Source organism: Rhamphochromis longiceps, linkage group LG6 (assembly GCF_057381845.1).
Source record: "Rhamphochromis longiceps isolate RC_006_pf linkage group LG6, R_longiceps_female_GT1.1, whole genome shotgun sequence".
Classification (NCBI taxonomy): Eukaryota; Metazoa; Chordata; class Actinopteri; order Cichliformes; family Cichlidae; genus Rhamphochromis; species Rhamphochromis longiceps.
In genome coordinates, this window is record NC_140562.1 from 6450688 (window position 1) to 6465045 (window position 14358).

The window sequence follows — 14358 nt, forward strand, 5'->3', positions numbered from 1 at the left end:
TTATTAAAGGTTAATTCTGATAGAAAGTTAAAATCACATTTTGGTTTTTAGTAAAAAATACCTGTGTTCTCTGAACATGCAGATGTTTAAATTACTCTGATTGTAGTTGAACATGAGGAGCAAATGTAAATATACAGTTTATTAAAGTAACTGGTGTCTGTCCATTAAGGACAATGTTCAGGGGCTTTTACAAAAAAAGGCTTTCTGGGAAGCTTATTGTAGTAACATTCATCATTCATCAGCAGAGCTTGGTTATCATCCAGGCACTAGAAACCTAAATGACAAAAGGACGTATGATGGCAAAGCCGCGAGATACAGAGGTAGAGCAATATGGGATAGAGACTAGCAGAGTAGAGCCTATACATAGCTGTTCTACATTTTTATGGCATTTTAAACTATATTAATATTGTCTGCATATTTTAAGCCCTTTGGCATCAAGGTTGAAAGGTTGTACACTATTCAAAAGCACCAGACCTACTGAGTCTCAGTGCAAAGCATTTTAAGTGTCTTCCACTTACCTAGTCATAGGGTGAAAGGCAGGGTACACCCCAGACAAGCTGCAACTGCATCGCAGGGCTGACAGATATTTAACCGCTGGTGCTGATTACTGCACCACTGTACCAGCCTTTTTATTTGCAAATTTATTCTTTCAGTTTTTTTCAGTTTCTTAAATTTCTATACTCTCTGTTTTCCATACTTATGGCTGTGGGTCATTATCCCATATAGCATAAAAGAAATACACCCTATGTGTTTAATATGTTTAAGGAAAAAGAATATATTGCATATGTATGGCCTTAAAGTGACCTAAAGCACTACCTGAAATAAAAATGAGTAATTTAATCTGGCCTCATTATCTGTTTGTCATTCAGCTGAGTCGCAGTTTAAAGAGAAAAAAAAGGTTCGCTGTCTAGGACTAAATCCATGTGTGGAAACGGGCCCATTTTGAACCTGTTCATTTGCCACCTTTTCTAAAAAATACTTGGAGCTTTTTTGGCTACTGATGAGCGTCACCTTCACAACGGCCGGTAGGTGGCGTGAGTGCGCGCTTTGCGGTTTGTGTAGCTGAAGGAAAAGGAAATGATGAAGTGAACTTTGCTGCTCAGTTGAAGATGCTGCTCAGGAAATGACAGCTGTGTAAGTAAACTAAGTGCACTGTTAACTGATCCATGAATATCTTTATATTAATCTATTCGTAACTTGATCTTTAGGCATTGAGCTAACCCCCGGCCTCCAGCTTATGTAAACTCCTGAACGTGTTTGGCTAAAGCTAAACAGGCTACGTGCAACGGTAGCTGCGTGATAGCTAGCTGCTTTAAGAACTTGCTAACCTGTTCAGTAAGTCAAGTAGCAATGTGTTTTTGTGGACTGTTTCTGAATGATACAGTTGGAGGTAACTGGCATAGTCTTTAACAGTACGTCTGTTTTCATTAAAACATTTTTACTGCTGGGGTTGTACAGGTTGAAACTGCTATTCTTAGCTGTTAGCGACGTAGCATGCGGCAGGTTCAGCCGTTACAAAAAGCTCTTTGTTTAATTTATCAGACGTATTAATGTCAAAATCCCTGAAACCTTTTAAGGCTGCCCCCTCCCAGTCTTGGTGTTTATTTGTTAATAAAAATGTAGTTAATGGTTAAAGTTGGTTGATTGGTGTCAGAGGTGAAATGGGGAGCAGGTGGTTATTTTTAACCGTGCCGAGAGGCTCTCAATCGAAAACTATCCGGCTTCTTTAGTCATGTTTCACTGAGCTGTGAGGAGGCGGCAGACTGTTACCGCGTTACTTTCTCCGCATGTTTCTCCCGAGTATATTCAGTTTTTGGCACCAAAACTACAGGCGTCCTTTCTGTTCTGGAAACCAGTTTGTCATGTCTTTTAATGAATGGAAGAACTGAGGTGGGTTGACCGGCATGCTTTGCTGTCGTGTTTTTGTAGTTTTGACTTCTCATTCTATAGTCTTTATTTTTGTTTTATGCGTAGCAATTGTATTTTACGTGTACACTACCTCACATCGGGTGTTAGGTTGTACTTTAATGGATAATTGTTTGTCTTACACATTTTTCCTGAAATCAGCAAATCCCCTAAAAATGGCAAACATTCCTTAATTAATCTCGCTAACAGCTGTGGATTTATCTTGTCCGTGTATTCGATGAATCTCCTTTAATAGGACAGTGGTGGAATAACAAAGTGAACATTTGCTGTGATGGCTCTGTTACAGCAGGTAACGGTTAGTTATGTCTATAACTTCTGTTCCCTGAAGGAGAGGAACGAGGTACAACACATAAGTATGGGATATCACGCCCTCGCGTGTCCTGGCTGAAGAAACCTTTATTCACGCCTTTACGGCAGATGACGTGTGATGACACGCGCAAGGCCCCGCCCGCACATATAGCCGCTGCCATCACCGTCATCCCTCAGTTCGATAGCCGCTCTTCACCGAGCCAACTGCTCAGTGGGGCCACCCTGTGTTGTACCTCGTTCCTCTCCTTCAGGGAACAGAAGTTATAGACATAACTAACCGTTCCCTTTCAGTCGATTCACTCGGTACAACACATAAGTATGGGACCTATATACACGCCCCGCAGAGCAGCCACCGAACCGGAACGGGACCACCACATCCTTAGTGAGTGGTAGACCCAGCAGAAAGGACAGCATGAGCCACCGAAGGGGCTGTAACGTCCAACCGATAAAACCGCACAAAAGTGTGCGGCGACGCCCAATTAGCCGCTGCACAAATATCAGCCACAGGCACCCCTCTAAAAAGAGCCCATGAGGTCGCCATCCCCCTGGTGGAATGAGCTCCCACCCCGTGGGGCAACGCAAAACCTCCGGTGCTGTATGCCAGCGAGATAGCTTCTACAATCCAGTGGGACAGCCTCTGTCTGGACAGAGCTCTACCTCTATTCGGATTAGCGAAGCAGACAAACAACTGGTCACACAAACGCACATCCCGAGTGCGCTCAATGTAGGTGCGTAGCGCACGCACCGGACAAAGAGAATGCACCCTCCTCTGCTCCTCAGATTCAAAAGGAGGGGAGCAAAAGCTCAGCAACTCAAACTCCATTGAACTATAAGATGCAGGCATGACCTTGGGAAGATAGGCGGCATTCGGACGCAATACGACCTTGCGGCCATCAGGAGAAAACTGCGTGCAGGCAGGATGCACAGACAGCGCATGAAGGTCCCCCACTCGCTTCGCCGAGGCCAAAGCGAGAAGTAATGCGGTCTTATACGAAAGAAGTTTCATATCCACCGACTCAACGGGTTCAAACGGAGGGCCACAAAGGGCCTCCAGCACCAAAGACAAGTCCCAAGCCGGGACACTGGACTTAAGCACGGGCCTCAGCCGGCGAACCCCTTTCAGAAAACGCACGGCGAGGGGATGCGCACCTGGTGTCACCCCGTCAAAACCGATATGACAAGCAGATATAGCCGCTAAATAAACCTTGATCGTCGAAAACGAAAGGCCTTTATCCAACAGCTCCTGCAGGAATGTCAAAACATCCACAATAGAGCACTGAAATGGGAGAGTGTGGCGGTCCTGGCACCATCGCTCGAAGGCTCGCCATTTGTAAGCATACAAGCCTCTAGTAGACCAGGCCCTGGCGCTCTGAATCGTCGCTACCACACTAGGTGGCAGACCCTTAGCAACCAAGTTTAACCTCTCAGCAGGTAAGCATGAAGGTGCCACAGATCCGGGCGCGGATGAAACACTTCCCCCCCCGCCTGAGAGAGGAGATCCCTGCGGAGAGGAAGCTGCCAAGGACTTGCTGCAAGCAGGCTGATTATTTCTGCATACCACGACTTCGCGGGCCACCAAGGGGCCACCAGGATCAGAGAGAGGGAATGCCGACGCACCCTCTCCAGAATTGGAGATATCATTTCCACTGGGGGAAATGCATACAGGAGCACGTCTGGCCATTGGTGCGCTAGCGCGTCCAAGCCCAAGGGTGCATCGTGGTCGATTATGGAGAAGTACAGGGGGCAGTGAGCATTCACCCTGGAAGCAAAAAGATCTATTTGCGCCTCGCCAAATAGATCCCAAATCTGAGCCACTATTGAAGGGTGTAACCTCCATTCTCTCACCAGAGGACCCCCCCTGGAGAGAAGGTCCGGCCCCAGGTTCAGGTGGCCCGGGACATGGGTGGCTCTTAGAGTCAGAAAATGAACACTGCACCATAACAGCAGAGAGCGAGACAGCTGCAACAGGGGAAGAGAGCGTGTTCCTCCCTGCCTGTTTATATAAGACACCACTGTTGAATTGTCCGTCCTGACTAAGACATGCTGGCCCTGCAGGACTGGACGGAAACGCTTTAGAGCTAAGAACACTGCTAACAGCTCTAAGTGGTTGATGTGCAGCTGGCGCTGAGCCGCGGACCAGATCCCTCTCACTGACGCACCCTCGCACAGCGCTCCCCACCCACTTAGGGAAGCATCTGTGGACACCACCTTGCGAAACAACACCCTCCCAATCCGAGAGCCCTGGTGCAGTAGCCCGGGCTCCCTCCAAGGACGGAGAGCTAGCATGCAAGACGCAGTTACCGGCAGCCTCCTCCGGAGGTGACGCGAAGCACACAAACGGTGAGAGAGAGTCCAGCGTTGAAACGCTCTCATTTTCAACAGCCCAAGCGGCACTACGGCGATCATAGATGCCATCATGCCCAACAAGCGCAATATCGTCTGGAAACGCAGTCTGCGTCCCAGCTGAAATTGAGCGAGGCAGCGATGAAACGCGGCCACTCTGTGCTCTGACAACCGTGCGCGGCTGGAAAGAGAGCATATTTCCAGACCGAGAAAAGCGATCTGTTGACCTGGGATTAGCGAGCTCTTCTGAAAGTTCACAGAGAACCCCAGTGTCTGAATGTGTGACAGAACCCGCGACAGCTGCGTCTCCGCCTGTTCTCTGGAGCAAGCCACGAGAGCCCAGTCGTCCAGGTAGGCCAAGATGCGGATGCCCCTCTTCCTGAGGGGCGCTAGCGCTGCCTCGGCACATTTCGTAAAGGTGCGGGGAGCGAGCGACAGCCCGAACGGCAGCACTAGGTATTCGTAGGCTACGCCCTCGAATGCAAACCTCAGAAACTGCCTGTGTTTCGGGTGTATAGCGACATGAAAATAAGCATCTGTTAGATCGATTGTCGCAAACCAATCTCCCGGGCCGACTGCACTCAGGAGCTGTCTGAGTGTTAGCATCTTGAACCTGTACGTTCGCAGGTACGTGTTCAAGACTCGCAGGTCGAGGATGGGACGAAGCCCTCCCCCTTTCTTCGGAATGACAAAATAACGGCTGTACCAACCTTTGTCCGTCTCCGAAGCGGGGACCACCCGTATTGCTCTCTTCTGTAATAGCGCCTGTATTTCCTCTCTGAGTACCAAGGCTGCCTCGGGGTTGACAATCGTGTTCACGACTCTTTGGAAACGAGGCGGCTTGACCCGGAACTGCAACCGGTAACCCATGGCAACGGTTTGCAGCACCCACGGAGAGGGGGCGCAAGCGCGCCACTGAGGGAAGTGAGCAGCCAGCCGGCTGGCCTGCAGCACTGACGGCGGGGCGCCGTCGCCCCCCAGTGTGTCTGCAGGGGACTGCATCCCCTGCCTGACCTGGCTCATTTCGCCTGCAGGTTGAGCATTTGAGATTGTTTGAGAGTAAACAACACTCTTTATTGATTGCAACATGGGAACATGTACATTTATACATTTTGTTGGGTGCACCTTTTTCGGGGCATAACAATGAAAAACAGCGGGAACACTCGATGTGGTCGCTTGAACATTCAACACATCTGAACCGTGTGCAGGGGTTATGTGCTTGGGAGACCGCGATAGGGAAGTGCAGCGCCTTCTGGGGCTGACAACCTGAACAGAACTTAAGCGGCACCTCTTGTGCGGCAACAGAGGGGTAAGAGCAGCGTCTCCCTGCTGCCGGATCCCTTCCCCACTCGCAATCACAGCTAGGAGGGCTGAGGCTTCTTCCTCCTGGGCGTCGGGTCCCGTCGGGGGCCCGGGGGAGGGCCTTTGCCCCAGGCCGACTGGCGTGGAGCTCGGGCCGGAGTACGTGCTCTCGCCGGCGGCCCTCCCACTCCAGCAGTGGGCGCCGGTCTCTTGCCAGCTGTCAGAGGAGCGGCGGGCCTGTGAGAGCTAGCAGTGGGCTTGGGCTGGGGCTGGCGTCTGGGGATGATGTCGCGCAGAGCTTCCGTCTGCTTCTTCCTCAGATCGAATCTAGCCTGAATGGCTTCAAGTGAATGTCCGAATAACCCAGCCGCAGACACTGGTGCGTCCAGATACACAGCTCTGTCTCTATCAGGGACGTCGGAGAGGGTCAGCCACAGGTGCCTCTGCGCCACCACTGTCGAAGCCATCCCTCTGCCCAGGGAGAGCGCTGCACAGCGAGACGCACGGAGGATGTAATCCGTGGTGACTCTAACCTCGTTAAGAAGAGGTGACAGCGGGCTGTCCTCCGGAACCAGCGATCCAAGCTCCGCCAGGCACATTGCTTGGTACGTCTGGAGCATGGTGACGGAACTCATGGCTCGAGCGGTGCCGGCCTGAGCCCGATAAATCTTCTCCAGCTGCGAGGCCGAGAATCTGCAGTGCTTGGACGGCAGAGTTGCGGGGCCACCGACACCATGGTTATGGGACGGGGCCAGATAAGCAGCCAGAGACGGCTCCATAGGGGGTGGGTTAGCTAAACCAGCTCCCTCGGCGCCGTCCAATTCCATGTACTGTCCATAGCCGGGCACAGTGACGCGGGTAGACAGAGGTTTGTCCCATGACGCTGTTAGCTCGCAGAGAAAGTCTGGGAACATGGGGAGGCAGTTTTTGGCCGTTGCGGGCTCCGGTGGAAGGAAAAAACCCGCAAACCGCGACGGCTTCCGAGCTGGTGGAGGAGAGGGCCAGTCCACCTGCAGCTTCTCAGCGGCACGGCGAAACAGGGAGAAAAGAGAGGTGTCATCGTGGCCGACCGGCGCAGCAGCGGCGGCATATTGGGTCGACAATGAGCTCTCCTGCTCATCCTCCGACAAACCATGGATATCCAGGCCGATGTCCAGCACGTCATCGTCTTCCTGGGGAGCGCTGGCGGGCTTCAACCCAGGCTGAAGCCCGTCAGCGCTCCTGCATGGTTCCGGTCCGTCATCGGCTAACCCGTCAACGTATTCCATGTGGTCAGCCCAGCTAATCGCGGGGACATCGACCTGAAAATTTTCGTCTTCGGACTCGGACGAAGCCGGGGCTCCAGACTCGGAAAGAAGAGGGTCATGCCGTGCGACAGCCGAGCGTCCCAGCACTCTTTCCACAAACGTCACCCGTCTTTCCAGGGTCGAGCGTCGGAGCTGGCGACAAAACGCACAAGCTTCGGGCTCCGTCAACGCTCTCCTAGCGTGGACGATCCCCAGGCAGACAGGGCAGGCATCGTGCTGGTCGCTGTCGTGCAAAGAGAAACCACATCCCTGAGGACAGGGGCGAACAGAAGATTTCTGCTTTGCTCGCTTCGGTTTGGAGTCCATTCCCAAAACGCAAAGCGAAACGCTGCACAAGAAAAACTTGAAAATAGCGCTCCGCGGGCAGCCTACGCACCAGCTGGGCGGTGGAGGCTAACACCAACAGGGGCAGTTAAGCTAGGTTCAAGTTGGCAGACAACGGAGCTAACTAGCAGTAGCTAGCTAGCCCAACTCAGCAGAGGTGTTCTCAGCGAGGTGAAGAGCGTAAGAACTGAGGGATGACGGTGATGGCAGCGGCTATATGTGCGGGCGGGGCCTTGCGCGTGTCATCACACGTCATCTGCCGTAAAGGCGTGAATAAAGGTTTCTTCAGCCAGGACACGCGAGGGCGTGATATCCCATACTTATGTGTTGTACCGAGTGAATCGACTGAAAGGGAACTTATTAACTGTACATAATAAAATGAGATGAAGCAGACTGTGTATTGTTAGATACGCTTCGACGGGCTTTGTAGTGTAGGACTAATTGATTATTTGCTTTGCCTAAAAACAGGTTAGGGTGATGGGATGTCAGTAAGAACCTGCAAAACGTGGCCAGAAACATGTTAATCAATCTACATGTTGTATTAAATGGAAAGTGACTACTGAGTAACATCCTGCTAACAAAATGAGACGTTTCCTGTCAAACAAACCATGTAATGATTAACTTTGACACCCTGCACCACAAGATGGTATTTTTAAAACGTCTGGAAGACAGCTATTTTTTTCCCCATAAGTGCTATTAAAAACCTAAGATTTTAGTCATACCTAACTTATTCTTATAACTCTAACAACTAAAAGAGATGTGAATAACGGTGTACAAGGGTTATCAGAATATGGCTGTTGACTTATTAACTATCAAAAATTTAGATCCTAGCCTTATATTATGTAAAAATGCAATGCTTTTGACATATCTTTACTTATTCAAGTGGGACATTTTTGGGGGGCTAAATCAACCTTCCACTTTATTTTGTTTATCCAGTTTGGGGTTGCAGGGGCGGGGGGCTATCCCAATTGTTATGGAGCAAAGCAAAAGGTATACCGTGGACAGGTTGCCAGTCTGTCGAAGGGCCAGCACTTAAGACAATCTGTTAGCCTGACAAGCCTGTCTTTGGACTTTGGGAGGAAGATGGAGCATCCCAGAGAGAACCCATACAGACGCAGGAAGAACATGCAAAAGCCACACAGAACAACCAAGGCAGGATTTTAACTCGGGACATTGTTCCTGTGAGGAGACGGTTCTAACCACTGCATTGCAGCCTGCATTTCATTAATGTTTTCTCTGTTTAATAATTGCTCAGTCCATGCTTTCTTGTCAGCCAAGGTGGTTCCCAAATCCTGCTTCCTGTCTCATTTCAAAAATGGTGTGGCAAAAAGGCAAGATGGCAGCTGGTGGTGTTGAAGCACAGGCCCCGTGCTCTCAGTGTGATGGTTAGCCTAGCGCCTATCCTTGGCTTCACTGACAGTCCTCGGCTATTTTATATGCAAAGAGACGCTTTCCTTGTTGCCCAGGCTTCAAACATTATGGGATTGCGGGAAAACAACTTTCCAATATCTCTCCCTGAAACTGAAATATTGGTGTGTTTGCAATGTAGGCAGTTTTGGGGTGCTTCTTTATTATTTTGGTGCTTATTTGGACTTTTTTTTTTTTTAGTACTGTGGGCTTCCCATTGTAATACACATTAAATTGACAAGCACGGAGTGCGTGAGTTCCCTTCAGGAGTGTGCTTGACCTTTCCACTTAGAGTTTGAGATAACTGGGTTCAAGGGGTATTGAGTTAGTGAATTCCTGAATCCAGATGGGGGTTTGACCCAGTAACCATGTTTTATTTTGTTGCCAGAGAACACTGGCTTGCAAGCCAAGTAAAGAACAAAAAACCTGAATCCTGGGCAGTCCCCTACAACTTCACCACTGTACCACCTTTGGCTGATTTAGCTGTAAAGGCAGCTTTCATCATGGCGGAGAAATGACTGTAACTAAACATCCCATTGTGCCAGCAGTTGTCGTATTCAGGCTTTTGAAGCAGGCAGTTTTCTGTGTGGTAACCTTATTACAAAACTGCAATCATAATGTGTTTTACTTGACTAAATTGTGTGATGGATACAACTTTTCTGTTTTGGGCTTTATATGTATGTGTGTGTGAGAAGCCTTACTTGACACTGACTTGCAGACACTGTGATTCTACATATTTTAATGTATGTTTTTCTCTTTTTTGAATTTCGTGACTCAGGCAGCTGTTTAAATGGCACACATCTCCAGCTTATGCGTCCACTTTTTGCTTCCCTATCCTTTCAAAACTAACTAATGGGGGCTCTCTTTTATGATGCTTTGTGGTCTCACTTCCCCCTCCCCATTTTGCTAATGGGTAAATCAGTTAACCCATGCATAAAGCACTGTTGATCTCTTCCCGCTGAGCCTACATTAAAACTGCCTTTATTCAGTCAGTTTCTGCTGCCTGCCTATTGAAGACGGTTTGTATAGCTCCTCTCTGTTCAGCTCCCCTCTGCTGCTGATTTACAAACAGCTGGCTGTGACAGCAGTTGGAGTTGGTTGTACTGACTTCTGTAGTTCTGAGCAGCAGTTTAGCCTCCTGATCTGTGTGTTGTTCATTTTTTTTCAGGCTGTCTGATGACTGACTGACAGATGCCTTCACCATGAAGCTGAGTTGCAGCGCGCTGGTCGTCGCCCTCCTGCTGTCCCAGGCCAGAAGCTTCCTGAGCCCCTCAGAGGATGACAGCTTCCCTGAAGAATGGGTGCTGCTCCATGTGGTTCAGGGCCACATTGGGGCCGGAAACTACAGCTACCTACGCCTCAACCACGACGGCAGAATCATCCTCCACATGCAAAGCCTCAAGGGAGACGCAGACCTGTACGTGTCAGATAAAACCCTGCACCCGAGCTTCGACACCTACAAGCTGCAATCAGCCACCTGCGGACAAGATGTGGTGGTGGTCCCCGGGGACTTCACAAGGCCTGTGGGCATCGGCATTTATGGCCACCCGTCCCACCAGGAGAGTGAGTTTGAAATGCGAGTGTTCTACGATCAGACTGTGTCCCAAGACCCATTTGATAAGGGCTCTTACAACTCAGAAGGTGTACATAAGGAAAAGAAATCTGCTCATGCTACAGAGGACGACTTCCAGGAGGAAGAGTCCATCTTTTGGACTATTCTGATCGGACTTCTGAAGATTATACTTGAGATTTTGTTTTGAAAATCACTGTTCATTGCTGTGACAGCAGGAGGATATTCTGCCATGGTACATTAGATTCCTTTCATTTTGTGAGGGTGAAAAAAATGTTGCACCAAACCCCAGGGAGAGTTCTGACATTTAAACAATCAAACCTACAGACTTGGTAAACAGCAAAGTCAGATTTACAGCACGGAATTCACCAGCGAAGCCTGACCAGTCAGAAAATGTTTCACAAAGTGTATTTGGTTTTAGCTACACTAAAAGAACACAAGGGGACTTGTTCTGGAGTCTTGAAAGGTATATATGGAATAAGAAGTTTCTTTATGCACATAAGTCAGTCGCTAGAACCATTCTTCCTTTTCCATTGCCCAAAGTCATAAAATTATTAAAAATATCAAAGAGAGAAACTGCAGTGAAGACACAAATAGGTTCTAAATTTGAGCTGCTTTGAGGCTTCAGCACTTTGGGATACGCCCATGCTATGCTTCAAAGAGAAAGTGTTAACTCTTATACTGTCACACTTGGGAGAGACATTGAAATGCTTCCTTTATTTCATGCCTCCACACGTCTGGTCGGTCTGATCTTGTAAAATGTTCTTAGAATTTCTGTTTTTAGGAAGTTACAAAGCATTGTTTATCACAGCAATCAGAAGCAGGGTTCCCGACACAGTGTTATTCCCACCGTGTAGGAAAATGATGGTGTGTGTGCAGGATTCTTAGGGGGAGTTTGAACTAAATTAACTCGATGGTTAATAGCAGTTTGCAGGATCTTTACTTTAGCTGCTACTTTGAAGCTGTATGATCTCTTCTTTTAAACTTAATTTTACCCAAAGCAAAGTTTTCTGTTTGATTATAATTAGTTTTTTTCCCCCCACATTCGCACATGCAGCAGACTTTGGAAAATGAGAGAACCTCTGTGTGTTTTTGGTTTTTTTCCTCGGTGCACAGAGGATCTTTGTCCAAAACTGCCAAACTGTGCCCAACACCATAATCAACAGTATCACAAAGTTTTGAGGCCTAATTTTCACTTAATGCCACTGTTAAGTTAAATGCGTATGTGCTGCTCTGGTGTGGTTACATTGTCCGACTTGACCAGCTGTCACTAATTCTTATACCATGATCTATATGTCTAGTTTTTGTGCACAGATTCAAACCGTAGGTCAAAAACTGGCTGGGCTTCACCTCGCTGACGAGTGATCTTTCAGCTAAGCAGCTTCTCCTAAAATCCACCACACTTGACTTCCAAGCTAATAATACTTATTTGATTAGTGTTAAACCAAACCCCTTAATTTGAAGTCTACTGAGGTCACACTGTGCACAGGGTTGTTGTTTCCTTATTGCTCAAAGGTGGAGGGATCACGTTAAACACATCCAAAGTCATCGGTTAGCCTCGTAGTAGCTTCAGCTTAACATTTCTCTCTACAAGACGACTACAATTTGTGCACATTCAAAGTGTAGTCAAAGCTGGTGTAGAGCTGCAGGAGTGACACAGTAAGTCAACATTTGTTGTTTCCTTTCTGTATCAAGATTGAAATGATCGACTAGCCCCCCCCTCAGCCTGTGAATGAATGAACACCACCTGTCTGTCTTAACACAGCTCAGCACCATGTGAGTTCTGTGGTCAAATATACTGAGCTATACAGTCAATTTGAGAACAGAACAGATTTTCCTTAAAGCAGATCATTCAACGTTTTTTTGCTGTTTAAGGATGTTTCATTGATTTGGACTCACACAGGGAACATGTGTTTGTGATGAGATTTCTACCAATCTGTTAACATGAGTAGCAGCATTGTATTTAGTTTGATCGCTCACTTTTGTTGTTTTTGCCTGTTGGACAAACTCCTCATTTAAACATCACCTCCAGCGCTGGAGTTCAGTTCTGAGTAGAACTTTGTTACCCTCTGAGCAGAAATGTTCAACAGTGCCTTCAGATCGATCCTCTGAACATCTGTGGAGCTTTCTTGTTCCCAGAGGCGATCTAGTCAGGTTTCACAATAAAATTAGAAATTGTTTTAAAAACTTGTCACATGACTGTGTTTCTTAAGTCATTGAAACATGTTTTATGTTTTATTTATTCTAACTTTTACATCAGAAATACCAGTAATTGTTTTATAGCATAAGCTACTTTAACATAGGTACACATATCACCTCAGGTTGGGAACCCTGCATTTAGGGGATTGGTTTTATTAAATTAAATGTTTGTATCAGCTGAGTCTCAAAAGGATGACATAGGTTCACAGACATTCTGGTCAGTGTGGGCAGACCCACTTTATCTTCTCTCTATAAATCACGATCTAGGCTAACGGTGGACTTACTCTGGTTATTCTGTGGGTCCTTGAGGAAATAGAGGGGATTTTCCCCCATTGCAGCTACACTAACTTCAACCCTTTGTAAAGTTTTGTGTTGTAAACTCAGATTTAATCCAAACCCTCAGTACATGTTGGAAACAAAGCTTTAATACATCTCCTCACAGGTCTGCACTATATATTTACAGGAGTACAACCCAGTGAACAGCTGCTCAGCGTATTACTCAAATGTTCAGCTCCTCGTTTCAAACCAGTCAGAGTCATGAGCATATAAGCTGACCGCCACAAGTTTGTTTACATGTTTGAAACCAATAAGAAAAAATAAACCGCGGGTCAGAGAGTAGAGTCTTCCAGTCCTGTGTCATCAGCTTCATGTGAGTCTGGGGGCCAGCTCGATGCCGTTGATCCTTAGCACCGTCTGCGGCTGGATAATGATCCTTTTGCGCTGGAACCGGTGTCTCTTCCAGAAACGCATGTGGACTTTGGGCCAGGACTCGGTCTTTTCGATTACGGTGGCCTCGACTCTGACCAGCTCCTTCCCCAGAAGAGGCCTACCAATCAGGGTGAAGTCCTCAGCTCCAACCAAAAGCACCTTCTCCATGCGGATACGCTCCCCGCACTCCGCCTCGATGTGGTTCTCGATCAGGATCAAGTCTTCACCGGTGACCTTCCACTGGCGTCCGGCGAAGTGCACCACCGCGAAGAGCCGGCCGAAGTCCCGAAGGTTGATCCGCTGGTTTACGGTGCTCACCACAGCAGCGTGTCGGCTCTGCTCTTCTTCCGCCGAGTACGGGCTCGGCTGCTCCGGCCACGGAGGCCTGGAGAGCGAGGTCCAGGGCATCAAGTCTCCACTAGCAGAGCTCTGTGTTCGGATGGCAGCGGGGGACAGGACATGGTGTCTGGGTAGTAACATTCTGCATGTCCTCCACAATCCGGCGTACGCCATGCTCGCCGACATCTTGACAGGAAGTCGTCTGGTTCCAACTGCGCAAGCGTCACGTTACAGTCACCTGACACTTCTGCCTTCAAAAGCATCCTTTAAAAACTGGAAAAAGGAAACTTTTCTGGCCCAGAGACAAACATAGCTTAACGCTATATTTTTCATATTATTAATTTAATTTGATAATCACTTTAAACAATTTTCAGATGGACGCTAATTAATTCTATTATAGAAAGATTTGGTTTCCGCGTACCTCGTATTTTACCAAACAGACCCCTCAAGACAATTAATTCATTGTCTTGCCCTTTTATGCATCATGTTTTAGAAAGATTACACGTTTATTTGTTTCTCTGTTCTCACCTTTCCCACATATTTCATAATAAGAAAATAAGAATAAGAAATAAGAAAAAAAAAGACTCCACATCACCGTTTATAATTTTTAACTGCTGTTAACTG

The 14358-nt window shown here is 47.8% G+C and overlaps 2 protein-coding genes across 3 annotated transcripts; one reads left to right on the plus strand and one right to left on the minus strand.

The window, feature by feature from the left end:
* The first annotated feature begins 1009 nt into the window (after positions 1-1009).
* On the plus strand, positions 1010-12324 carry lg6h6orf120 (linkage group 6 C6orf120 homolog). 2 transcript variants are annotated; one of them, XM_085409043.1, is made up of 2 exons: positions 1010-1134; positions 10087-12324. In XM_085409043.1, the coding sequence occupies exon 2, from the start codon at positions 10121-10123 to the stop codon at positions 10676-10678; it is 558 nt and encodes a 185-aa protein (XP_085265169.1). In that variant the 5' UTR covers positions 1010-1134; positions 10087-10120; the 3' UTR covers positions 10679-12324. The 2 variants fall into 2 exon arrangements, with proteins under 2 accessions (XP_085265169.1, XP_085265170.1); XM_085409044.1 differs by lacking the exon at positions 1010-1134 and adding an exon at positions 1152-1890.
* Positions 12325-13090: 766 nt separating this feature from the next.
* Positions 13091-13953, minus strand: mrpl21 (mitochondrial ribosomal protein L21). Its single transcript, XM_085409041.1, has one exon. It carries the CDS (start codon positions 13918-13920, stop codon positions 13333-13335), a length of 588 nt encoding a protein of 195 aa, XP_085265167.1. The 5' UTR covers positions 13921-13953; the 3' UTR covers positions 13091-13332.
* Positions 13954-14358: the final 405 nt, after the last annotated feature.

Coding starts and splice junctions, on each gene's coding strand:
- mrpl21 (XM_085409041.1), bottom strand. CDS start 13,920: ATGTCGGCGAGCATGGCGTACGCCGGATTGTGGAGGACATGCAGAATG.
- lg6h6orf120 (XM_085409043.1), top strand. CDS start 10,121: ATGAAGCTGAGTTGCAGCGCGCTGGTCGTCGCCCTCCTGCTGTCCCAG.